This window comes from Cetorhinus maximus, chromosome 18, assembly GCF_964194155.1.
Source record: "Cetorhinus maximus chromosome 18, sCetMax3.hap1.1, whole genome shotgun sequence".
NCBI lineage: Eukaryota > Metazoa > Chordata > Chondrichthyes > Lamniformes > Cetorhinidae > Cetorhinus > Cetorhinus maximus.
In genome coordinates, this window is record NC_135896.1 from 53,136,153 (window position 1) to 53,164,108 (window position 27,956).

Below are 27,956 nucleotides of genomic sequence, written 5' to 3' on the forward strand. Positions count from 1 at the left end.
GGCCAGTTCGATCTGTGGTGTTGCTACTGAGCCACTCTTGGTGATGGACATTGAAGTCTCCCACCCAGAGTACATTTTGCACCCTTGCCACCTCGGTGTTTCCTCCAAGTGGTGTTCAACATGGGGGCGTACTAATTCATCAGCTGAGGGGAGTGCGGTGTGTGGTAACCAGCAGGAGGTTTCCTTGCCCGTGTTTGACCTGATACCATGGCCAGGACTCCCATGGCAATTTGCTCCTGACTGTATACCACTGTGCTGCCACCTCTGCTGGGTCTGTCCTGCTGGTGGCATAGGACATACCCAGGAATGGTGATGGTTTGTAAAGTTACGATTTCATGAATATGACAATGTCAGGCTGTTGCTTGACTATCCTGAGACAGCTCTCCTGATTTTGGCACCAGCGACTTTGCAGGGTCGACAGGGCTGAGTTTACCGTTGTCGTTTCTGGTGCCTAGGCTGTTGCAGGGTGATCCATCAGGTTTCATTCCTTTAGACTTTTACAACTGAGTGGCTTGCTCAGCCATTTCAGTGGGTATTAAGAGTCAGCCACATTGCTGTGGGTCTGGAGTCGCATGTAGGCTGGTCCAGGTAAGAATGACAGATTTTCTTCCCTAAAGTACATTAGTGAACCAGGTGGGTTTGTATGACACTGGTTTCATTTTTATTGGATTCAAATTTCACCATCTGCCATGATGGGATTCGAACCTGGGTCCCCCAGAGCGTTACTCTGGGTCTCTGGGTTACTAGCCCAGTGAAAACCACTGCCCCCCTCTTCATGTGCCTAACCTGCATTTTGCCACTTTTGCTCCATGTTCCTTGATAGCCTACCTAACAACAATCTTAGTTTTGAAAGCTGCAATCGTCTCAATATCTGAAGCCTTTTGTGGGTAAGGTTTTCAATCTTGAAAAGAAGTTCACATACCTTGTTTCCAAAATGTTGTCAGCCTTCGCAAATATAATTTCACCATCAGTTATTATGTGGTTATGTAATTAGTTATTACATCCTGTTGATCTGAAGTTTTTAAAGTCCTGACTGTCTACTACTTTAGCTCTTTAAATGCAAAATTGTATATATTAATGGACGTCTACACGCTAAATTCTTTGCAAATGGTACACAATTCCTGTCCTCAAACTGTGCTTCTTGTTTCATATTTTTGAGTGATGCTTTTCATTAGAATTGAATCTGGTAATATAGGTAAGCCTGAAGCTGTTGTGATGTAGTTGCAAAATTCCAGTCACTAGCTGGTACTTGGGCACTAGCCTATAAAGTATGTTTCCTAATTCCATCTGCCATTTTAAGCCTTATTATTAAATAGCTAAACTATCTCCAATTAGTGTATTCCCAGCCTTTTATAAATAAGTCTCTTCACAATCCCCTGCCCCTGAAAAGTAAATGTTTGCTTTTCGGAGCTGAAATCTACCTCTGCTCTTGATGTGATATTTTTAACTTCCTGCTGTCGCTGTTTTACTACTTTTTACTGCTGTCATCAAAATTTGAAATAAATTGCTAGTGGTTTCTTCTATGCTGTCCTTTTTCTTCTCCTTCTTTCCTCCCCAAATAAACAATTGCTCACTTCTCTCAGATCAAAGCTTTAAGTTCCTCAGCCACCAGTTTTCTCTTCAATTTCCAGTTGCAATTAATCTTTCATTTCATTTCAATTTGAATGGCGTTAAAATTTATTTTATTTTACTCATTGCCCATAACACATTCTTTAATTTTTTTCAAGTTCATTGCACCAGTTTTCAAATAAATAGCAACTTAAAATAAACATTATTATTAAACCACTTCGTTCCCAGTGCATTAATGAATCATATGTTAAAATCTTTAAATCCTAGTTTCAGCCTTTTATTAAGTCATTCTGATCTTAAATAATACATTCCCCTCTGGCTGTTTTTACATAAATTGCTTCCATCCTAAGTGGCTAAAGATTAAATTTCCGGTCTTTGCTTTTCATAAACCCAATCTAAACTTCTAGAAATTGTATTTCCCTTTGAATGAAATAAAATCACTTTTTCTAGCCTGCTATAAAATTGTTAATCTTGAAATACATTTTCTGATTTACTGTGAGTAATGCCATGAATGATTCGTTAATAATCATCCATAGAAAATCTTGCGTGGGACATGCATTTTCTGTCAACAAACTTTTTACTTATTGTAACATGCTATGTTGGCGTTTTCTGTCCGATTCGCTATATAGGCTTATTGTACAATTGGCGGCTTTAGCTGTTGGGTGAGGCTGCTGGTGACATGTCTCCCTATTCGATGCACCATCTTATTTCAAGTTCTTCCTCTCCTGACTATGTCTCTCCTGTCAACACATCTCCAGTCTACAACTGGCTTATGCTGTAATTTCTTTCACCTATCCTCAGCCAACTCCACTTATTTCCTCTTCACTGGGAGATTAATCTGAAAAAGCTTATAATGCTGTGCTGTTTAAAACTGAATTGCTGATTAACAGCTCCTTAAAGTGAAAACAGAACAGAAGTTGCCAGAAAAATTTCTGGCCTTAAGCTTTAAGTTTAAAATGCACAACAGATTGATCAACATCTAAAAGACAAAGACACATCCCTATAATAAAGGCAAAATACTGCGGATGCTGGAAATCTGAAACAAAAAATGCTGGAAAAAATCAGCAGGTCTGACAGCATCTGTGGAGAGAGAGACAGAGATAACATTTCGAGTCCGTATGACTCTTCTTCAGACACATTCCTGCTTTGGTTTGATTCTTCAACAGAACTCTTAACTTAATGTTATTTCAAGCCTCAATCCTCAGCAAGTGTTTGAGTTTGTACAGAGTCCTGGACCTCCACATGTGGTAGGCCATCTCAGTTGTGGCAATGAGTAAGACGTTTAGCTACTGGATATGGTGCAATGAAAAACTGTTGGGACTAGATATCTGAATTATATGGGGAGGCTTCAGAAAGTGGAAATATATAAACTGGAGAAGATCAGGCTTGATGGAGATCTTAATGAAGCATCAGGATGCTGAATGGTATGGCCATAATGAATGCGAATATGTTTAACATAGCCACAGGCTCTACAAGAAAGCATTGCCTCAAAGTTTAGAAGAGGGATGGTGGATAAGATAGTTTAAATTAAAATACTTCACATCAGGGGCAGTAAATAAACGGAATTGCCTAATAAGGGAGGCAACAAGATCTGATTGTGTTTGAAAATTGAAGAAATAATTAGATAGATCCCCATGGAAAAACTTGATACATGGTTGTAAGAAGCTTTTTTTTATTCACTTGTGGAATGAGGTCATCCCTTGCAAGGTCAGCATTTATTGTCCATCCCTAATTTTCCCTTGAAGGTGGTGGTGAGGCGCCACCTTAAATCACTGTAGCGAAGGTACTCCCATAATGCTGATGTTTCCAAGTCAGGCTGGTGGGCAATTTGCAGATATTGTTGTTCCCATGCACCTGCTGCTCTTGTGTTTCTAGGTGGTAGAGGTCACAGGTTTGGAAGGTGGTGCTAAAGAAAGAAGCCTTGGCAAGTTGCTGCAGAAGGCACACACTGCAGCCAGATGTGCTGGTGGTCGCAGGAGCGAAGGTTTAAGGTTATGGATGGTATGCCAGTCAAATGGGCTGCTTTGTCCTCATGGTATCAAGCTGCTTGAGTGTTGTTGGAGCTGTACTCTGGCAAGTGAATGTCCCATAACATTCTTGACTTGTGCATTGTAGATGGTGGGCAGGCTTTGGTAATTGAGGAGGTGAGTCGCCTGTTGCAGAATGCCCAGCCTCAGACCTGCTCATGTAGCCACCATATTTATATCAATGGTTCAGTTAAGGTTTTTTGTCTATGGTGACCCCTGGGATGCTGGTGGGGGATTCAACAACAGTAATGCTGTTGAATGTCATGGGGAGATGGTTCGACTCATTTTTGGAGATGATTATTGCCTGGCACTTGAGTGTGACAGATGTTACTTGCACTTATTAGTGCAAGGCTGGATGCTGGCAAGGTCTTGCTGCATGTGGGCACAGGCTGATTCATTATCTGAGGAGGTGCAAATAGCACTGTTCAATGCAATCTTCAGCAAATATTTCCACTTTTCACCCTGTAATGGCGAGGTCATTGATGAAGAAGCTGGAGATGGCTATGTTCAGAATACTAACCTAGGAACTCCTGTAGCAGTGTCATGGGGCTGAAATGATTGGCTTCCAACAACCACAAACACCTTCCTTTGTGCAGGTTGTTGGTGAGTAAAGGCACCTCACAAGCAATGTTGACAACCCTTTCTATCATTTTGCTGATTATCGATTGTAGGCTGATGGATCGAGAATTAGCTGGATTGGAATTGTCCTGCTTTTTGTGGACAGAACATATCTGGGCAATTTTTTACTTTGTTGAATAAATGCCAGTGTTGTAGCTGCACTGGAACAGCTTGACACAAGGTATAGATCGTTCCGGACTACATGTCTTCACTACAGCCTGGGTGTTATTGAGGCTAAAAGCCTTTCACAAAGACTTGCTTCTGTAATGGTGGGCCCTGAGGAAGAGGTGGAAATGGACCTTTGGCAATTCTGACTGAAGATGGTTGCAAACTCTTCAGCCTTACTTTTTGCTGTCAGGTGCTGTACTCAGCTATCTGAGGATGGGGATGTTCATGGAACCACCTCCTCCTGTTAACTATTGTGGTATTTCCAAGAATGAGGCTGGCCAGCTGGAATCCAATTGTCTTTTCGAGGCCATTGTAACTCTTTCGAGTACATTCACAGTTCTTGACTTTTTTTTTGTTCAAAGTCCTGGAGTGGGACATGAACCCACAACCTTCTGACTCAAAGGTGAGGGTGCTATGCACTGAGCCACAGCTGACACCTCATCGAGGCCATTGTACCTGGACTAATCAAATTAGCATGCCCTTAATCCAGTCACTTCTAATAAGGGGTCTGGGCAATAAACAATAAATGAGGGTGAGCTAGTTTTAACTTGTGAATATAGAATGCATGACTGGTTGGGATATTTTAAGGTAAAAGGTTTCATTCGACAATTTAACTTGATGCATCTGGCATTAAGTTCCCAAAACAAGGAACAGGACCCAATAAAAATGTATTTCAGTCTATACCAATTACTTCATTTTTAGTTTAAAATTTCTGTAATCCTTCCAGGATTTTGTTTTCTGGCTTGAGAAGGTACAATTAGAATAGGTGCCAAAAGCTCGCCAAGACTGGGCATCCATGAGGCTCTGTGGACCCTCAGCAGCAGAATTGCACTTTAACACAATTTGTAACCTCATGGCCCAACATATTCCCCACTCTACCATTATCATCAAGCCAAAGGATCAACCCTGGTTCAATGAAGAGTGCAGGAGGGTGTGCCAGGAGCAGTACCAGGCATACCTAAAAATGAGGTGTCAGTCTGCTGAAGCTATAACACAGGACTACTTGTGTGCCAAGCAGAAAGTGATGGACAGGGCTAAGTGATCCCACAACCAACGAATCAGATCTAAACTCTGCAGTCCTGCCACATCCAGTTGTGAATGGTGGTGGACAATTAAGCAACTCACTGGAGGAGGAGTCTGTACAAATATCCCCATCCTCAATGATGGAGAGCCCAGCAGAACAGTGCAAAAGATGAGGCTGAAGCATTTGCTACAATCTTCAGCCAGAAGTGCTGAGTGGATGATCCATCTCGGCTTCCTCCGGAGCACCCCAGCATCACAGATGCCAGTCTTCAACCAATTCAATTCACTCTGTGATATCAAGAAATGGCTGAAGGCACTGAATAGTGCAAAGGCTATGGGGCCTGACAATATTACACAATAGTACTGAAGACTTGTGCTCCAGAACTTGCTGCGCCCCGAGCCAAGCTGTGCCAGTACAGCTACAATACTGGCATCTACCCGGCTATGTGGAGAATTGTTCAGGTACGTCCTGTACACAAAAAGCAGGACAAATCCAACCTGGCCGATTACCGCCCCATCAGTCTACTCTTGATCATCAGTAAAGAAATGGAAGGGGTTATCAACAGTGTTATCAAGCAGCGCTTGCTTAGCAATAACCTGCAGACTGACGCCCAGTTTAGCTTCCGCTAGATTGACTCAGCTCCTGACCTCATTACAGCCTTGGTTCAAACATGGACAAAAGAGCTGAACTCCAGAGGTGAGGTGAGAGTGACTGCCTTTGACATCAAGGCCACATTTGACTGAGTGTGGCATCAAGGAGCCCTAACAAAACTGGAGTCAATGGGAATCAGGGGGAAAACTCTCCACTGGTTGGAGTCATACCTAGCACAAAGGAAGGTGGTTGAGGTTGTTGGAGGTCAGTCATCTCGGCTCCAGGACATCACTGCAGGAGTTCCTCAGTAGTGTCCTTGGCCCAACTATTTTCAGCTGCTTCATCAACGACCTTCCTTCCAACTTAAGGCCAGAAGTGGGGATGCTTACTGATGATTGCACAATATTAGCATTACTTGTGACTCAGATACTGAAGCAGTCCATGTCCAAATGCAGCGAGACCTGGACTATATCCAGGCTTGGGCTGACAAGTGGCAAGTAACATTCGTGCCACACAAATGCCAGGTAATGACCATCTCCAACAAGAGAGAATTTAACCATCGCCCCTGGATGTTCAATGGCATTGCCATCACTGAATCCCCCACTATCAGCATCCTGGGGGTTACCATTGACCAGAAACTGAACTGGACTAGCCATATAAATATTGTGGCTACAAGAGCAGGTCAGAGGCTAGGAATCCTGCATGAGTAACTCACCACCTGACTCCCCAAAGCCTGTCCACCATCTACAAGGCACAGGTCAGGAGTGTGATGGAATACTTTCCGCCTGCCTGGATGAGCGCAGCTCCAACAATACTCAAAGCTTGACACTGTCCAGGACAAAGCAACCACTTGATTGGCACCACATCCACAAGCATTTACTCCCTCCAGCATCAACGCACAGTAGCAGCAGTGTGTACCATCTACAAAATGCATTGCAGGAATTCACCAAGGCTCCTTAGACAGTACCTTCCAAACTCACGACCACTACCATCTAGAAGGACAAGGGCAGGAGATAGATGGGAACATCACCACCAGGAAGTTCCCCTCCAAGTGACTCACCATCCTGACTTGGAAATATGTTGTTGTTCCTTCACTGTTGCTGGGTCAAAATATTGGAACTCCCTTCCAAATAGCACTGTGGGTGTACCTACACCACATGGACTGTAGCAGTTCAAGAAGGCAGCTCACCACCACCTTCTCATGGGCAACTCGGGATGGGCAATAAATGTTGGTCCAGCGAAGCCCACATCCTGTGACTGAATTAAAAAAAACCGAAATAAATATCCTTCCAGCACTGAAATCCTCATCAGCAATTTTGTTACTACAGAAAACTGAATTTGTCTTTTTTTTTCCCCTTGGAATAAAAATGATAGTACGTTTAGTATACTTGCCTAAATTCTATCAGCTGCATGTTACATTCCACTTGCATGCTGTTATTGAGCTTTTTGGGGAGCTGCCTATTCTCTTGGCCTTTTCATAACGTGACATTTTTTTAAATTTCTCAATTTTTTTCACTTTGTCTAACTAACTACTCAGCTTCACATTGTCATCCTGGTCGAAACAGTCTTGGGCCTGTTTGCTGTTGCAGTATTGCTCTCATTAGAGATGTTTTTCTTTTTCATTGAAGCTAACTGCAAATATGCTAACAGTCAGACTGAAACCTAAAGGCAATTAAACATATCAATTTGAGCTTGCTTACTAATGGTAAATCTTGTCTATTTGCTCATCTACAATGTTTATTTTTGGTGGATGTGTTGCATTTTATTCATTGAAAGCATATGATGGGAGACTTGTTTTCCTGGACTGACTTGTGTTTTCAGCTGATTATCTATGATATAGATACAGTGGGTGGCGGTGGGGGTTGCTCAGCTAATGAAGCTCAGGAATACTTTATTAATTTAGATTTTAACTACAAAAATAAACAAAATTCCAAGTTTTAATAACAATTAAGATTTAAATAGTTCTGATTACCTTAATGCATATTTTCCCCATGCCGTGACTAATTGGATAGCTTGTTCAAGGAAGCTTAACTGAGTGGCCGTCTATGATTTTTTTGCCTCTCATTTACTTTAACTTGAACTTTATTTTTTAAATGTTTCCGTACTTTCTTCTCTGGTGTAAAACTAAATTGTTTACTTTCGCACCCCTTCTACCAATAATAACTTTCTGGTGTATGTTGTGAAAAGTACATTGCTGTGTTCTCTATGGAGATTTGCCTTTATTACAGCAATAAATTTAAAAAGCTATTAAAATGCAAAAAGTATTGTTCTACCTCCAAATATACTTCTAATGATACCACCTGTAGTTGATATAATTTAACAGTGTAATTTAACAGTGCATGGTTAGGGAATTTCAAATTAAAATTTGAATAGAATTGTTGAGGTTTTCAGAACATTTTGACATTTGTGAAAAGTCAAATATACAGTTGAATGCTGGACTTGGGTTAAGTGCAGTAATTTAAATGAAAATGTTTTGTGGATTTAGCCATTACATTAGTTTTGGGGCTTTGAACATTGAGGAGAGAGGTAAGGTAAAAGGGCAGGTGTTATAAATGCGTGTGCATGGAAAGGTGCCATGGGAAGTGGGCAGGGTCTTGGGTTGACTGAGGAGTAGATCAGGGTTGACTGAGGAGTAGATCAGGGTATCATGGAGGGAACTGTGCTTCGGAATTCTGAAAGGGGAGTGGAAGATGTGTTTGGTGGCATCATGCTGGAGGAGGCAGAAATGGTGGAAAATGACCCGGAAGCTAGTGAGATGGAAGGTGAGGACAAGGGGAACTTATCATGGTTCTGGGAGGGAGGGGAAGGGATGAGGCAGAAGTGTGGGAAATGTGGCAGACATGGTCGAGGGCCCTGTTGATCATGTTGGGGGAATCCTGAGTTGAGAAACAAAGACACCTCAAGGCCTGTTGTGGACTGTAACATCATCAGAACATATGCGACAGACAGAGGAACTGGGTGAATGGAATGGAGTCCTTACAGAAAGCAGGATGTGTGGAACTGTAGTTGAGGTAGCTATGGGAGTCAATGGGCTTATAATGAATATTAGTTGATAGCCTATCACCATACTTAGAAACAGAGCAGTCAAGGAAGGGAAGAGCCAGAGATGAACCATGTGAAACTGAGAAGGGTGGAAATTGGAAGCAAAGTTAATATCAAGTTTTCCAGTTTGGGAATGAGAGCAGGATATGGCACTGATACAGTCATCAGTGTACCAGAAAGAAGTGTTGAGGGTGGGGGCCCGAGTAGGACTGGAGCAAGAAATACTCAACATAGCTATGCCTGCCTTTTTGAAGGCTAGGACCCATGTGGGTACCCATAGCATCACCTTTTTATTTGGAGGAAGTGAGATGAGTAAAATAAGAAATAGCTCAATGAGAGAACAAGTTCAGTCAGGTGAAGGAGGGTGGTAGTAGATGGAGATGTGGTTGACTCTTAAATGCCCTCTGAACAAGGGCAATTCGGGATGGACAATAAATGCTGGCCCTAGCCAGCGACACCCACATCCCATGAATGAATAAAAAAAGACAGACTGAGCCTCTGTTCAAGAAGCAGCAGCAAGCGTTCAGGCCATCTTGGTTGGGGATGAAGGTGTGCACAGATTGGGCTTCCATGATAGAGGAGAACAGGACCAGGAAATTGTAAACTTTCAAAATGACAGAGGGCATCAGATGTAAGTTGGGAAAGACTGGATAAAGAAAGAAAGAGTTGAGGTAGGAAGAAATGAGGCCAGTGGGGCAGGAGCAGGCTGAAAGAATGTTTACTAGGGCAGTCCTGCTAATGGATTATTGGAAGGAGGTAGAAGTGAGTCGTACAAGGTTGGGGAACTGAGGTGGGAAGCTGTGGAGGGAAGATCACCAGAGGAGATGAGGTCAGTGACTGTTCTTGAAACAATGGCTTTATGTTCGGTGGTGGAGTCATGGCCAACGGAGATGTAGGAGGTAGCATCAGAGAGTTGGCGTTCTGCATCTGCAAGGTAGAGTTTGCCAGACAGCACCACCCTTGTCAGCAGGTTTTGATAACAATGTCAAGGTTAGACCTGAGAGAACAGTGAAGCAAGTTCAGAGGGGCACAAGTTGGAGTGGGTGATGAGCAGAGAAATTGAGATGGCCAGTGTCACGCTGGCAGTTCGTGATGAAATAACTGAGGGGGTAAGATGCCACAGTGAGGGGTCCAGTAGAGGGAGAACGTTGGAGATGGGTGTAAGGGTATGTTGAGTGAGGGAGGACTCCTGGCCAAAGAAGTGGGAAGGAGGGAAAGGCGATGGAAGAAGAACTCAACGTCATGCCAGCTCAAAATTAATTAAGGTAGGAGTGCAAGGAGATAAAGCTAAATCCCTTGCCAAGGACCGATTGTTCAGCATCAGAAGGGAAGGTCAGAGGGTATTGTGAATACACGGCAAGAGGTGAGATTAGAAGAAGGCTGAGGTCACAGGGAAGTGAAGGGGGAGAGAGGTCCGGAGGGGTGTTGGTACCAGTGAGTTGTTGAAGCTTAACACCTGAGAGTTTTGTTATGCGTTGAATGAGTTCAGTGACGAAATGAAACTGTGGAGCTGGACAGCTTTGAGATAGAATGAGTCATGCTGCTGAAGAAAGTGGTTGAGATTGTACATGCGGCGGTGGTGCATGGCACTGTGGATCTCAGGATGTAACGACTGTTGCAGTCTAAGAAACATTTAATGTCTGTTAGATACCTGTAATCATGAATGGATCTCAAATCTGAAGGCTCAAATTTCATTTGGAATAACGTGGAATAAGTTGGAGCTGGAGACAGTTGTGAAGGAAGGAAATGTGGCTGTGAAAGTGAGTTTTGGTGGATATCTGGTCAAACACGAGGAGAGAAATAGGAAGCAATGAAGATGAACAAGATAAGAGACAAACTGAAATCCTGTTGGAGAGAAGAGCAGAACTGCTTCAAAGTTGGCATTTCCTGGAGCATCCCTGCTCCAAACTCTGTTCCCTAGCTGCTAACTCCATCCCCCTCCCTGGCAACAGTCTGAGACCGAAACAGATTGTTTGCAACCTTTGTATCATATATGATGGTGGGATGAGCCTTCGACTACATACCCATGCCATCACTAAGACTTATTTCCACCTCTGTAGAATCACCTCAGCTCATCTGCTGCTGAAACCCTTTTTTATGCTTTGTTACCTCTAGACTCTAACACACACCTGGCTGCCTTCCCACATTCAATCCTTTGTAAACTTGATGCCATCCAAAACTCTGCTGCCAGTGTCCTTACACCAAGCCCCATTCACCTACTTCCCTTGTGCTTGCTGACCTATATTGGCTCCTTGTATTCAGTTTCTTCCATTGCCTCACCTCTCCCTACCTCCTATAATCTCCTTTAGCTCTGCAATGCTCTGAGATATCTGCATTCATCTAACATCTTGAGCACCCTCAATTTTAATTGTCTCACCATTGTCAGCTGTTCCTTCAGCTGCCTAGGCCCTAAGGTCTGGAATTACCTCCCTGAACTTCTATGCCTCTTTCCTCCTTTTAAGGCACTCCATAAAACCCACCTTAGACCAAGCTTTTGGCCATCTGCCCCAATATTGCCACAAATGACTTGGTGTCTAATTTTTGCTACTTTAAGCTCCTGTGAAGTGTCATGGAATGTTTTGTTATATTAAAGGCACTAGAGAGAAGTTGTCGAATTTCTGTAAATTATAAGTTTGTAAATTAGAAACTCCTGCAATGAACCTAGAAATTAAAACTACAAGTTAGAAACAAAAAAATATGAACATGAGGATTAAATTTCAAAGTATTTGGACACAGGGTCAGTATGAGCAGACATTAATATAACCACCTGTCAGTTCTTTATATAGTATTCAAACCTGTGATACAGCTACTGCACTTCTTCCAAATGCCAGAAGTAAAATTTTATTTTCTAAATCAGTTTGCATTTTGCCTTTCTAATATTTTAATATGCACACCTATTTGCAGTTGATTACAGGTGTTTAGTTTTTAAAAAAACAAAAGTCAAGAACTGTGAACATTCAAGAGTACTATTCAGTGTAATCTAGCAAACATCTAGTGGTTGGTCAATAAACTGCTTGGATTGTTGCCATTCTAATAGAAGTTCCCTTGAGAGACCACATGCTTGTTGAGGTTCATTTAAACATTACAGACTTCAATTGCAGTTAGTGTTGGCAAGATGTAAAGATTAGCCAAAGGAGTAAAAGTCAGTGTTCTGAAGGGAGTAGAATGTGTGTACCATTACTTGTTTCATAGAATAAACTTTTACCAGGGTATCCGTTTCTTGGGGTTCACAGAAGTTAACCTGTTAAAAATCAACAATTTTTAAAAAAATTATTTTTTTAAATTACAAGTTGGGTAGCTTATTTTTCCAGGAAGGAACTTGCATGTATGTGAGGAAAAAAACTCCATTAGCTGAGTTCCAGGGGCATTGCACATAAGTTGGGGAATGCTGCACCTGTCACTGGTGATCTTTGTGTTGCTATTTCTCTCCATGCCCCACCTTCTTATGTATCTCTTTCTTTCCTCTGCTGCTTTATTTTAATTTCCCATGCGGTTTAGCAAGAAGTCACCAATGTCAACAGACTGCATTTAGGCAAAGGATTGCAGGTTAAAAAGTGGCCATTAGCAGCCCCTTCCTGTCTCCTTCCTTCCACTGTGTCCTACCCATTCATTTTCCTACCATCGATATCCGTCACTCCCATCACTATCTCTCTTTTTCATCTTTGACCTACCCACTCACTCCCTAGATGTCCCCTTCCCCCTTGCTCTGCTGTCAGACACCCTGGCCTTAACCATTATCACTCTCCCCTCTTACCTTTGAATGATGGGTGGCAAGAAATGCCCCTTCGCCCTTAACCATTTTCTTCCCACAGTGCTCTTCTCAATAGTCATGTTTTCTTTCAAAATCCAACTCTTGGTATGAAACTATAGAAGTAATGTTCTAGTCCGTCAATAAATATGGAAAAATAAAACAATCTAATGACAAATGGGCAGAAATTTGATGACTTTGTGGAGTATCTCAGTCCTGAGTTGGGAATCGTATCAGCTATGACGAGGATTTTTTGCCTTGGTGCCGTTAGTCAGAGATACCAAGGTCAAGTGATTTTGTGATAAGTATTGGGATGATTTACGTAACTGCATTTGAAGCTTTTAATCGAACAGGGAGTTTGCAGAACTTTGTCGTGCAGACTGTTCTTCTTTCATAAGTTTGCGTTAGCAGAATACTTTGCCTAAAGCCTTGTTTTCCAGGTTTCCACTTGAGACATTGTTCCAGTCTCCTGGACAGACTCCAGAGATTCTCCCCTGGCAGCCTTCAGGTAGCTGCCTCTGCTGGTTTTAAAGTGTCTGCCGGGTCACCATTGGACCTGGCGTCTGACAGGCTCTTGCCCCTGCCTGGCCCTTCCTGACCCTTGAGAGGACGCGGACCTTTAATGGCCATCCAGCGTGAAATTAATGTGACTGCGGCCGGGAGCGGATTCCACATCTGCTTCCGCTCTCGCTGACTTGGCGCGCATGCTAAACATGAAATTCAGGCCCCAGTTTTGGCTTCTGTTTACTGCTAATGCTAACCTTACTGAAGTCCAAACGTACAAATGTATTCCAGTGATAACCTCAGTTCACTCCTGTGTTTTTTCTCCTTAGAGCTACATTATAGTATTTTGGCACTTAGGATGCCAACTTGAAGACTTTTAAAATTTTTAACAATTCCTTAATTCAAACAAATTAAGGCTTTCAATCATTATCAAATTGCACTATACATAAGCTTAATGAGGTGAATTCGTAACACTACCATTCCCTACATTGGGGCTGTTATGTAGAGAAAAGCTGTGATACTCGGCATTTGTGTCATTTTGCAGCGTCTAGCTTGGTATTTTTATGCTGCTTTGGCAACTTTTGTGTATTAGAAGATCTAGTATTCCTTAAACTCGAGTATTGTTTTATATAAATAATAAATGTACTGGTACACTAAAATTTATTCCTTCCGTTGTTCCTGCACTGTCGCTTGTTCAAAATCCTGGAACGCCAATCCTAATAGCACTGGGTGTACCTATGCCACATGGACTGCACAGTTCAAGAAGGCAGCTCACCACCATCTTGAGGGCATTTGGGGATGGGCAGTAAATGCTGGCCTCGCCAGTGATATCCTCATCCCATGAACAAATATAAAAAAATTTTGCCATAAATTTGTATCACTGTTTTTGTAACATGGTTTTTGTCAACTGACGAAATTTTTTCTTTTTAAAACCTTGAATATCCTCTACTACATGTCAATCTCCTGTCCTGACAGGCTGTTTTTACCCCAGTCACTAGACACTGCAAGTCATATTTATTTGTAAGAAAATACTTTCTTTTCCCCAGTGGGGGAAAACCTCATGTCATCTTAAGAGTTTTTTTTGCTATCGTTAATAAAGAGATGGCATAAAATCATGCATGCACATTTCCTCATTTAGGCCTAAGTTTTTAACCATAGAGTAAGCAACTTGAGGTTTATTCTGTGAGCGGCCCATCATTTCTGTAGATTAGCTCGTGCTTCTGTTACTTTCAATATACATACTGAATTGATTGTGGATTCTTTTCCTGTGAACTTCCATTGCTATGGATTTCCCCCTTTTGACAATTGTCAAAATGTTATAATATCTTGAAATATTGCCTGCCTGTATCCATAGCTCTTGCTTTTCTTTTTGCTAAAACCTTAAGTCAATGTTTTTACCACCTTGAAGCTTGATTTCCCCAACTTCCCCCATTTCAATCAACTGAAATTGCAACATATGCAAAATTCTAAAGCCAACTTCCTCCCCTGCATTCGCATCGAGCCAGTCATTACCAAGCTCCATTGGCTTCTGGTTTCTTAGCAAACTGACTCGAAGTTGCTCATTCTCACCTTCAAATCTTTCCATGCGCTTGCTACACCCTACCTCAGTATTCTACACCAGCTGTCAGTCTCTGTTGTACCCTTTGCTGCTTAAATACAGCCTTACTCTTTGATTCCCACCCCACCCCAATTAGCATTTCTGATACATAGTGGCCATTCCTCCTGGTAGTTTGTGCAATGTATTGGCTGGCTATTCACTGAAGAGGTTATCAGACCTGAGCCTTATCCTGTTTTCAGTGTATGTTTGATCATGCTTGGAAGCAGAGGTGACCAGGTAGTGCTCGGGAGCAGCAACCCTGGCAGATTTTCTTATTGTAACCCAGGAAAGCGATGCTGCAGCTTTAACCACCCCCCTAGCTGAGAGTGGCTAACTCAGCATAGGCCAGACATCAAACCTGGAATCTTCTGGTTTGTATGTATTAGTACTGTACTTGGTGATATTTACCCTGTAACTCATTGGGAAAAGTTCAATCTATTCCTGTTAATAAACCCTTCCATTCCTCTCCTTCCAAAATATATTTGGTGTGGATGTGATGCTAATTTGTGAAATCTGTCTTTTCTTTAGGAACAAGAAGAAAATAAAGGAGCCACAAGCTGGCCAGAGTTTTACATCGATCAGTTGAACTCTATGGCAGTCGTGAGTGCCTCTTTTGTGTTTCCCTACATTTATAAACCAATTTATTCGTCAAGTGTAGTCATAATTCTATTAGTACTTTTCTACAATGCATATTGCTATACAAAGAAGCTGTTTTAAAAAAAACTTTAATGAATGGGGGCAGTGGGGTGGGAAGCAGCTATTTCATTGCAACTCAATTTAGAATTTTGCTTCTCTCAATATTAACCTTTAATTCAAATTCCTAGAGCACTGTTGGTGAGTGTGGAATTTTGTACCTTCAACTCTAGACTGTAGTAGCTCTGAACTAATACCTTCCCAAGAGAACACTTTATCTTACTTCAAGTTCCAAGTTTTTCCAAAGCATTCACTAAATGCCAGAAGGTCAAGACATTTAAGCATTAAGACAGAAATTCTGTAACACCACTTGGTTAACACACACTTGTTCCTGAATTATAAATTTTTCACATTCGGCAAATCACCATCGCTCAGATATGCTTTCTTTGAATTAGCGCCTCTTTTTCTTTCTAATCCATTTTCTCATCTCATGAAGATTTTGAGTAGAGTTCCATGGATACAGATAAACATCTGGTACCTCATCCAAACTGTTATTCTCAAATGTGAAAACTTTGCCCATGAGTGCCAATAGGTTATTCAATCGCAGTGGAATTTTGCAACCAAGCTTGATCTGACTTCACACAATATCTGCACATGCACCTCCAGGAGGGGCCAATGAATATCAAGCAAGGTGGGAATTTGGCCTTGTCCTTCCAGCTCATGTGTGCAGAAATCAATTATAGTATCCCTACTCCTGGTCTAGCTGAAATCAGAAAAATCAGCATAGATCATGGTTTGAAGCCAAGACCTTCCTGATCTGTACAGTCCAGCTCCTCACTGGATAACTCATTGAGCCACTCTAAGCTCCCAGTGTGATGCTCTTTATTATGGATTTCAGCTTGGGCTGTTGTAAAGCTGTGCCTGTTTTGCATCAGAATGCATAGAACACTGAATAGAACTGGTCAGATTTGCATTGGAAATATTTATTCTGATGGGTTATATTTGACTTCACTTGGTACAAATTTGACATTCTTTAGATGTGCCTTAGGATTGCTTCTGTTTCTGCAGCACTGCATTGGCAGTTGGTTTCGCTACTGATCTTGAATTTAATATTGGGCTTGAAGGAGAAGGGAATCACAAAGCAAGAATTTAAATTTAAGGCAAACTTTGAAGAGATAAGGAATGACTTAAACACAGTAAACTATGATGAACCACAGACAAATAGTAGGAAATATTCAAAGTATTTGGTACATTACGAAACCAGTGCTCATCTCTAACACACACAGGCTCCATTTGTGTAGCTAGTTCAATTGTTGACTCTGGTTGTGTAAGAAACCATATCAACTAAAAGAGAAAGTGCTCTCAAATGCACGGAGAAGTGGAAATTCAGCAGACTGGACAAGGTTTAAAAACCAACAACAGGATACAAAGCAAGTCATGAGGCACAAAATGGGAATATGAAAACTTGCAAGGGATTTTGGAGCAAACATCAAATCTTTTAGAAATATATTGAGAAAATAGTGGTAAAACGGAATGTAGGCCCATTAAAGATAAAGTGAGACTATAAGTGACAGTAAGGAAGTAACATACTTGTTAAATGAATACAGTTTATCTGTTTCACAGTGAAGGAAAAAGACCACATACCAGCGATTGTAATCACTTCATCACTGGCAGCCATGCCTTCAGCTCTCAAGGCTCTACACTGGAATTCCCTCCCCAAACCCCTCTGCCTGTACCTTTCCTTCCTCTTAAGACTCTCTGTAAAACTACACGTATGCCCCATCTGCTCGTATATCATATGCAGCAGTGTCAAATTTTGTTTGATAACACTCCTGTGAAGTGCCTTTAAAATGTTTTTCTAAATTAGGGATGCTATATAAATACAACTTTTTTGTTAGTACAAGACAGCTTAAAATTAAGTCAAAGTGAGAAACTTAGTGGATTAATACAAATTTTGGAAAAAGGGGTAATGGAGAAAATAATGGGACTTAAGATAGACAAACCTCTAGGACCTGATAGTTTCCACCTCTGAATATGAAACGACTTGGGTGAGCAAATTATCGATCCATAAGTAGTGTTTCTCAAGGATCTGTATTGGGGCTTCTGTTTTTTTTTAACTAGCTTTATTCAAAATGTGAATGAAGTGATGGAGAGCTCTACATCCAAGTTTGCAGGTGACACTAAGTTAGGAGGCACTGCAATTTGTCTAGATTGGAGCAAAAAATTGAAGAGGAATGTAGACAGATCAAGTGAGAGTACAACATATAGCAAATGGGAGTTTAGTATGGTAGAAGTGTGAGGTCTTAATGGCAGCAGTGGAGGAGCAAAGATTTTTCTCACAAATGACGATCAACTGCAGAAAATGATGAAAAAGGCTAATGAAATGTTGGTCTTTATCTAAAGAGTTAGAATGCAAAGTGAGTATATGATGTTTCAGTTCTACACAGCCTTAAATAGACCTCATTAGGGCACAGCCTCAGAGTAAAGGGAAGACCTTTTAGAACAGAGATGAGGAGAAACTTCTTTAGCCAGAGAGTGGTGAATCTATGGAATTCAATGCCACAGAAGGCTGTGGAGGCCAGGTCATTGAGTGTATTTAAGACGGAGATAGATAGGTTCTTGATTGGTAAGGGGATCAAAGGTTACGGGGAGAAGGCGGGAGAATGGGGTTGAGAAACTTATCAGCCATGATTGAATGGCGGAGCAGACTCAATGGGCCGAATGGCCTAATTTCTGCTCCTATGTCTTATGGTTTTATTTGGGGTACTGCATTTACTTCTGGACACTAACCCTCAGGAAGGATATGTTGACATTGGAGGAGGTAAAGTGCAGAGTCGTTAGGATTATGCCTGGGTGTGAAAGACTACGTTATGAGAACAGGTTGTATAAAATTTGGTTTGCATTCCATTTCATTTTGAAAACTGAGGTCTGATCTAATTGAAGTGTTTAAAATGATAAAAGCATTTGATGGATTGGATGCAGAAAAACTATTTCTCTGGTGGAAGAATCCAGAAAATGGGGCATCTTCTTTAAAATTACAGCCAGGCCAGAGTGGAATCAGGAAGAATGTTTTCTTTAAAAAAAAAGTCAATTGAAATCTGGAACTGTGCCTGTAAAAACAGTCAATTGAAATCTTCAAGTGAGATGATTTTGCTTTCAGTTAGTGTTTTCAAGGGATATGGAACAAAAGTGGGTAAATGTAGTGGTTACATATTAGCTATGATCTAATTGAATAGTGGAATGAGCTCAAGGGCTGAATTGCCTATTCCTGTTGCTATCTTCCTAGGAACAAATAAACATGGGGAGACGGTGGCATGGTGGTAATGCCACTGAGCTAGTAACCCAGAGGCCCAGGCTAAGGCCCTGGGGACATGGGTTCAAATCCCACTATGCCAGCTGGTGGAATTTTAAATTCAATTAATAGATCGGAATTGAAAGCTAGCCTCCGTAATGGTGACCATGAAACTATCATCAATTGTTGTCAAATCCTATCTGGTTCATTGGTATGCTTTAAGGAAAGAAATCTGCCATCCTGGTCTTGGCCTACATGTGACTCCAGACTCTCAACAATGTGGTTGACTCTTGACTGTCCTCTGAAATAGCCTGGTAGGCCACTCATTTCAAGGGCAATTGGGGATGGGCAACAAATGCTGGCCTTGTCAGCAACGCCCACATCCCATGAAAGAATTAAAATAAATTAGCATATTGGACATATCAATGGAGCGTTGAATGTGTTCGCCTGAAGTCAATAAAATGCATTTTGTTGGTGATGCCAATTGGCTTCCAATATGAATTTTCTCATGACTGAACATTGAAAATGACCTAATTACTTGGGTCTGATATTTCTCTCTTCCCTGCATTCCCATACCTCCCCAAGCCCATACATTGGAGATGTTTGACATTGAGAAGTGTTAATTAAATAACTGAATGATGCTGATATTAAAAAAAATTAGAACTCCTCCATTATGGATATCTTGGTAACTCACTGCTTCTTAAGCAGGTGGCCATATTTTAACTCCCAGAACTATTCATAAAATCTGGCTACCACTGTGTCAAATGAAATGGCTCTATTTAGGCAGAGCTATTTAATATAGCTTCTTAATGTCAGTGAGATGCTTGAGTTATATGTCGGAGAAAATTATATTTTCTACACACCTTTCTTGTATCAGCCAGTCATGGTCACCTTGATGGTTGTGCAGAATTGCAGACCCTTATGTCATCAATTCTAAAGATTGACTGAAGCAGAGGCACTAATCCTAGTCATAAAATTATCAAGAAAAAAATGTATAAGCATGGTGTCAGCAGATATGTTAATTTTTCATCTCAGTTTTCACATGCTGTAACAATAAAATGAAGAATCAGTGAGCTGACCATTATTTCCTTTTTAGAGAAAATCGCTCTTGGCTTTGGAAAAAGAAGATGAGGAAGAAAGAAATAAAACCATTGAGAGTTTGAAAACAGCACTAAGAACACAACCAATGAGGCAACCTATCTTTGATCTATAATTATGTGATTGTATATTAAAGAAAGCATTCAGAATTTTTATTTGATGAATTAATTGCAATTAATTCTATAACTTGCTCTTATAGTGTATAAAATGCTTTCTTTAGGTTCTTAATTTGCTCTGTTCATTTTGTACATTGGCAGATCAGCATATGGAGTATAAAGCTTTTCAAAGATGACTATTTTGTTTGGTTGCTTGACTGAGATCCAGTGAATGTACATCATGAAGACTGAAAGATTCATTACATTGTTACCAACCTCTATTTAAATCTCTTAGTTGCCTTAAATTATCTGCAAATGTAGTATTTCCCCCAAAGCAGAGCTTCCTGATGCAGGATGTAATAAGTTTTTGTTTTTAACCATCCATCTAGAGAGGGACAAGTCTGTGTTTTAAGTTGTACAGGATCAACTGGATTATTTAATCTGCTCTTTTTGAATCTGTTGTTCTTCTGTTTGGCAGGTTTGTTACCAGGTTCATTGACTTGGATGGGTTAACATGCATTCTGAACTTTCTGAAAAGTATGGACTACGAAACATCAGAATCTCGAATACATACCTCTCTAATAGGCTGCATTAAAGCATTAATGAACAACTCTCAGGGCAGGGCCCATGTTTTGGCTCATGTAGAGAGTATTAATGTAATAGCTCAAAGTCTTACAACAGAAAACATAAAGACTAAAGTAGCGGTCCTGGAAATTTTGGGTGCTGTGTGTTTGGTGCCAGGTGGCCACAAGAAGGTATTGGAGGCAATGCTGCACTACCAGAAATATGCAAGTGAAAGAACACGCTTCCAGGTACAGTTTGTGCACTAGTTGTGAACTGCAAAATGAAAATGTGCAATTTTGTCAAATGGAATTAAGGAAATATTCATGTAAAGATTTGATCACCCATTAAAATACTGCTGAGGAGTGTACTTAAATTAGTTTGTCCTGACTTTGTTTTTAAAAGAAAAAACTTTTCAGCCTAACTGCTTTTCAATTTATGTTTAGAATGCATTGCCAGCCAGTTGTAGCAGGGATATGTTACCCTGATAGAATACAGACTGATCAAATTTTGATCAAACATGCAGTTTCTAACTGTTTTACCTCGTGATTCCTTAACTTTGTAAATATCTGTCTCTTATTACTGAATTGCTTTTTGTGCAGTTCCTGTGAATTAAAGTAATGTGTGAGCTTTCACTTATCCACCTCACACATGATTAAAAAAAAAGTAAATGATATTTGTCTCTGCTAGAAAGGACATTTAGCCTGAACTTTGTAGTTCTGTCATTTAGGTGCTGAAATGATGTTTGTTCATTTGTTTTCTAATACATTATTGTACCTTGGGCTGATTTGAATATATAAATATATGCAAAGTAAGCACCTACTCAGTGCTTCCAGCAAGGTCCAGCTAATATTTGCTTTTCCTTCAATTGCCACCTTTTACTAATGTTTGCCTTTTTAAATTCTTCTCCACTAGCTTTCCTGATCTGACCGTTTACTAGATTGTTCAGTAATTTTTATAAAGTTAAAAATGTAAATGCTGAAAAGTGACTTTAGAAAATGGGTTGTTTAACAGCTAAAGAGACTAAATGGGAAGTACTTGCCATCCAATGCACAAATATCTTTCAAAATCACAACGAAAAATGTTTTGTTGGAGCAAAGTATGATTTGTACCTGCATGATCAGGGAGGCCAGACATATCAGGTTGCATATAGATTTTTATTTACGTTCAGCCACAGGCTGCAGGCAGTGAGTAAGCGTGTGAAGAGACCAGGTCTGGCATCCTTTTTATCCTTGGTTGCTGATTCAAACCTGGCAGTTCTCTACCCCAATGCCAAGTACAGCTGGCTATGAGACAGGACCGGCAGCAGGTTGGGAACAATGCATGTAAGAGAGAAGACGCCGAAACTGGAATGAAGAGAAATACGTTGTCTTGTTGATTTTTTTCATGCTTTTGCCTTGATGTGCAATCAGTGGCATATGTGTAGCACTCCCACTAGTGATGCCACCTAGTAATGTATAGGAGACAAATTCTATGCTTCCAGCTTCAAGATTTAGCATTTTATGGATTCCAAGAGGCAGCAGGAAGTGTATACACCTTCCCTATTGCTCCTCCAAAATCCCCAATCAGGATTGGCCACACATTAATAAATTGAAAAGGAAAGAATAGCGTTAATAATTCATGGATTTTTAACTTGAGGGCTATTCTTCCAAGGCTTCAGCATCAGCATGAAGTATCACCTTGGAGATGTTCAGCGCAATATTAAAGTTACCCTTAAGGGGTAGAAAAAGGACAATTGATCATTGCTGCATTTTTCCTTTTGTTAAAGCCTGTATTTTAGTGACCTACACAGCATCAACATTTAGATATCTCCTCATATAATACAAAGAGAGGTCATAAAATAATTTGAGGGAATGTTTTTGACAATATGTTGATCAAAATTTAGATTTTTGATTGAATTGTAATCCCTCAGGAATAATAGATATTGCTTTTCAATTTGAAGTTACCACAGAAAAAGCAAAAGCACTAGATACCTCTGTATTAGAAACTTAGTGGGGTTTTTTTTTAGTGTATTCCTATATTGTTTTCTTACCAAATTGTGTGGTACATTTTCTCTCCTTCAGACTCTCGTCAATGACTTGGACAGAAATACAGGCAGATATAAGGATGAAGTGAATCTCAAAACTGCCGTCATGTCTTTCATTAATGCTGTCTTAAGTCAAGGGTCAGGAGAGGTAAGAAATTTCATCCTGACTATTGAGGGGGTTTGAAATTGATCAATGTCAGTAGTGTGAAACAGGTTGATATAAAATGGGCTGCTGATTTGCTACTGTGCCCAATATGCATCGTTTATCTGGGTGCAGTGTAAAATTGTTTGCTATTGGCCTATTCCATACTGTGGCTGTTGACCAAGTTTCCCTCACTCTCCCCCACCCCCACACCCCATTTACAATTTAGATTTTTAAACCTTTATCTGTGGAGAAAGGAAAATCTGTTATAGCACTGATTATTTTGTTTCAATAGGAAAGTCTGGATTTTAGAGTACATCTTCGATACGAATTTTTGATGTTAGGTATTCAACCTGTTATTGACAAATTACGTGAACATGAAAATGCAACTTTAGATAGGTAAGTGTACTTTATTTTCAAGAAGCAAAATTGAAACTAATTACTGGTCCCAATTTTATACTAATTTTGATAATTTGTTAGGCATTTGGATTTCTTTGAGATGCTTAGAAATGAGGACGAAATGGAACTAGCAAAAAGATTTGAAATGGTAAGTAGATGAGTCGCTACTTGTGTTTTGTGCCTTTGTAAAATATGAAAATGAATACAAAGTTTGCTCTGTTAACTCATGACTGAACATATTACTTCAGGTCCACATCGACACAAAGAGTGCTACCCAGTTGTTTGAACTGGTTAAGAAAAAAATCAGCTATACAGATGCATACCCACACTTTATGTCAATTCTCCATCATTGTCTCCAAATGCCATGTGAGTACTGTACAACAATTTATTTAGCAAAATGTTGCATTCATTTTTTTTCAGTCGAAGAGTGAATAAAATGAAAGGAAGTCTAAATAAAACTTGATCTGGAAATATGATCAACTCGTTTAATTAGTGTAACTTACCTGAAATATTTTTGAAATCTGTTTAAAAACAATTGGATGATATGGTTTACTCCACACATTAAATCTGCTAATACAGTATAAACTTTTGCAAAGTAACAATGCATCCATGTAGCTTTTATTACAGTAATGTTGTTGACTACCTAATCCTTATATCAACCAGTTGTACTCATGCTGAAGCCCGAATATTATAACTATTCTGGTTTATGTTGTGGAGATGTTTTTGAATAGTACTCTCTCACTGTCTTAATTACTGATCTTACAATCTTCTTTGAATGCTATTTGAACTGGTTTGTAAATTCTGCTCTTGATTTCATTCCACTTTAATAATTGCCTCCTTTTTTTTCTCTTCTCTTCCCCCACCCTGCCCCCCAGATAAGCGAAGTGGAAACACTGTACAATATTGGCTACTGCTGGATCGAATATTGCAGCAGATAGTTTTGCAGAATGATAAAGGGCATGATCCTGATGTTACTCCCCTGGAAAATTTCAACGTGAAGAATGTTGTTAGAATGTAAGTCTGTTTTCTGTTTAGTTTTCTATGTCTTAGAATTACAGTATTAGACATTTTACTTATGAAGAATATTATGTTCTCATGTGCTAAATCTTATTGTGACTTTTTGTAATCAATGTTTAACATAAATAGGTTGGTTAATGAAAATGAAGTCAAACAATGGAAGGAACAAGCAGAAAAAATGCGAAAAGGTGCGATCATTATTCACTTGAGAAATTTAGTGTTTTTAACTTTTTTTGCTCTGATGGGTACTGTTCAGTAATCAGAATAGCTTTAAATGTAATTTTACCTCCCTCACCAAGTTTTCTTCTTTCCTAAGGGTGCTAATTGTTACTAAATTTGCTGTTTTATCGGCATCAGTATCCTGCCAATAACTCTTCAAGAGTAATTTTTCATGTGTAAACTTAGACTGTGAATTGGAATAGACTGTACAACATGTAGGTCATCACAGCCAACCTGATGTCCATACATACTCTTTATGTATCCTCCAGCAGGAGTTAGTGAATAGCAATCATGAGTAGGACCACCTGACTGACGATTCTCCACTTCCTATCAGTATCTCAAGTATTGTTGAAAAAAGAGACATGTCTAAGGTTTTCATCTTGCACTCATCAGGATACTCGCAAGAATACCAATATAAGGGGGGAAAAACAACAATTTATACAGTATGTGAAGAAAGTGCTGATTGGTTGGCAAGTAGTGTTGCCATGGAGAATGCATCACTGATGACTGACAGTTAACTGGCAAGTGTTGTTTGAAATTAAACCAGGCAGTTTGATGCTGATTGGTCAAGGCATTGCCCTGAGGAATGAGCCAGCGAATGGCAGTGACATATTTTGTTTAGCTGAAACAGGTGCAATGTATGTACATGTTCTTCCTGTTTGCAAAGAACAGGGCCCTGTGTGTTAATATATGTAGCTTCCAGTACACGCAGATGTGCCACATTGCGAGCCTGACTGACAATCTTAAATTGGTTGTCAGTGTAATTCTTAGCCTGATGAGGATTTGTCCAATGAGCTAAGAACTATGCTGACAACCAATTTAAGAATCTCAGTCAGGCTCGTGATGTAACACATTTGCGTGTACTGGAAGCTACATTTATTAATACACAGGACCCTGTTCTTTGCAGACAGAAAGAACATGTTACATACACTGCACCTGTTTCAGCTAAACAAATTATGTAACAGCCATTCGCTGACTCATTGGTCAAGGCATTGCCCTGAGGAATCAGGGTCAAGTTGCCTGGTTTAAATTTCAAACTCTGCTTGGCAGTTAACTGTCAGTCACCATCAGTGCTACATTCTTCATGGTAACATGGCTTGCCAACCAATCAGCACTCTCTTAGCATACAATATAAATTGTTGTTTTCCCTCTTATATTGGTATTCTTGCGAGTGTCCTGATGAGTGCAAGACCAAAAAGCTTAGACATGCCTCTTTTTCAGCAATACTCAAGTTCTGTACTACCAAATGACTATCAGTATCTCAAGGCTGCTAAGGACAAGTGTAGCTCTTTAAAATCTGCATTATTTGAGCCCAGCTAACCCTGAACGGAGCAGGGGTTGAATCTGGGATCTTAGTGGGCATTTTTTAGTAGGGTTTGGGGTTTTCTTTTTCCCAAGCTTGGCAAACAATGTCAAACTTTATTTTAATAAAACCTAATTAACTGAAGCTATTGTTTGTAAGAGAGGCTGTGGCTTTTTGCTGATCAGGAATCTCAAAGTGATCTCTTTGGTTATAGAGCACAATGAGCTACAGCAAAAACTGGAGAAAAAAGAGCGGGAATGTGAAGCTAAGGCACAGGAAAAAGAAGAGATGATGCAAACGCTGAATAAAATGAAAGAAAAACTGGAAAGAGAATCTCAGGAGCACAAAGCTGCCAAGAAACAGGCAGCTGATCTTATGGTCCAGATCCAGGATCTAAGCAATGCAAGTTTCTATACGTAGTTAAGCATGTTTTACCACTTGTTAAATGTAAACAGTGCCACATTTGGTAATTTATTTACAATACTTCCATTAATGGTAGTACACAGTTGAAAAACCATATATATTACATTTGATCATAGGGATAAGATGTTGAGAACATAAATCTTGTGGCATGCTACAGTGTTCCAAGAAAGTGCCTTGGAGTTAATCGTGTTAGAACATTGACAGTTCATTGCCTAATGCTTTCTTTGCAATTTTGCTTCAATTTTAGAGAGCAAGGTATTCTGGAGTTCCTGGTGGCCCCCTTTCAACACCTGGAGCCCCTGGTGGTCCAATACCACCTGCAATTCCTTCAGTAGGTGATACCCCTCCACCACCAGCACCACCACCGCTGCCACCGCTAGGTGGATTGCTGCCACCAGCACCACCCCCACCCCCAGGCGGACCCCCTCCACCTCCAGGTCTGCCACTTTTGAGTGGTGTACTACCTCCTCCTGGAGCCCCTTTGGGTCCAGGACTCAAGAAGAAAAATATTCCACAACCAGGAAATGCTTTGAAATCCTTCAACTGGTCCAAATTACCAGAGGTGAGTTATACCTGGTTAATATTATAAGTAACAGTAGGATACCATTTTTGGTTTGATTAACCTTGTCCAACAAGAATTAAGTTGAAATGTTTTATTTGCATTGACTGAATTTATTTAAATTTTACTGAGCTGTTATAGTAATTAATCTTCCTAGTAATATATCCATTTTTAAATAAGGCTTACAGTAGGCTTACAATATGTGCAATTGAAAATTGTTCTAAGAAACAGCAAATTAATGACTTTAAGGTCTATTTTATCATTTTTGCACAGTGATAATCTGCATTTTGAACCTTTCATCTGAATTAGTTTTTTTATTGCTTTTTATAGAACAAACTTGGGGAAACAATCTGGATAGAAATTGATGATTTGAGTGTTTTCAAAGTGCTTGACTTGGAAGACATAGAAAAGACATTTTCTGCTTACCAAAGGCAACAGGTAACTAACCCAAATGAAGTTCCTGCTTCAAAAAACATGGAACAAACATCAGCATAAAAGGCAACACAGAAAACCATGTGTTGACCAGATCAATTATTAAATTATTTATGGCCAAATAAATATATTCACATTGTTTTGTTTCTCAGGATTACTGTGAAATATGTAATATCTGTATGTTTTAGCAATGGAACAATGCATTCCTTTAATTCAGAGATATTTAGCAGTTATGCTAACACATTTTATTGTAGTGATAGATGGATTACTTATCCAACATGTTTCCAATAGCTCTGCAGTATCCAGAGAAATGTAGCAGTATCACCGACATGATCTAAATTTTTGTTTAGAATGCAAAACACAAGAACAGTCAGCCAATCAATACTGTGATATTATGACAATTTCCAATGCAGCACAGAGGCTGGAGTGTTTCGATAGCCTACTTCTGTTACTGTGTTCAGTGGAGGTTTTTGAAAAAAATGAAGCCTTTCTTTTTGATTGGGTACACACAGTGATGGTTCACTTGATTGGTCCCTGGGATGAAGGGGTTGTCCTATGATGAAAGGCTAAGTAAATTCGGCTTTTATTCTCTGAAATTTAGAAGAATGAGAGGCGATCTCATTGAAACCTACAAAATTCTGAGGGGTGTGGGTTTGACAGGGGTGACTGCTGAAAGATTGTTTTTGACAGTTGGGGAGTCTAAAACATGGGGACACAGCCTCAGGATAAGGAGCCAATCATATAGGACTCAGATGAGGAGAAATTACTTAATTCAAAGGGTTGTGAATCGTTGGAATTCTCTACCCCAGTGGATTGTGGATGCTCCATCACTACATTTAATACATTTAAGGCTGGGATAGACCAATTTT

The 27,956-nt window shown here is 40.1% G+C and overlaps 1 protein-coding gene across 6 annotated transcripts in view; it reads left to right on the top strand.

The window, feature by feature from the left end:
* daam1a (dishevelled associated activator of morphogenesis 1a) overlaps nucleotides 1–27,956 on the top strand; it is a 182,894-nt gene that overhangs the window by 101,688 nt on the left and 53,250 nt on the right. For 4 of the 6 annotated variants that reach the window (XM_078562726.1, XM_078562727.1, XM_078562728.1 and 1 more), the window contains 12 exons: nucleotides 15,417–15,488; nucleotides 19,910–20,004; nucleotides 20,485–20,818; nucleotides 22,631–22,741; nucleotides 23,031–23,134; nucleotides 23,216–23,282; nucleotides 23,383–23,500; nucleotides 24,010–24,148; nucleotides 24,281–24,339; nucleotides 25,888–26,079; nucleotides 26,348–26,658; nucleotides 26,986–27,093. In XM_078562726.1, the coding sequence (XP_078418852.1) occupies nucleotides 15,417–15,488; nucleotides 19,910–20,004; nucleotides 20,485–20,818; nucleotides 22,631–22,741; nucleotides 23,031–23,134; nucleotides 23,216–23,282; nucleotides 23,383–23,500; nucleotides 24,010–24,148; nucleotides 24,281–24,339; nucleotides 25,888–26,079; nucleotides 26,348–26,658; nucleotides 26,986–27,093 (1,710 nt within the window). Of the gene's footprint in view, nucleotides 1–15,416; nucleotides 15,489–19,909; nucleotides 20,005–20,484; nucleotides 20,819–22,630; nucleotides 22,742–23,030; nucleotides 23,135–23,215; nucleotides 23,283–23,382; nucleotides 23,501–24,009; nucleotides 24,149–24,280; nucleotides 24,340–25,887; nucleotides 26,080–26,343; nucleotides 26,659–26,985; nucleotides 27,094–27,956 lie in introns of all 6 variants that reach the window. The other 2 variants (XM_078562729.1, XM_078562724.1) reach the window with 1 other exon arrangement.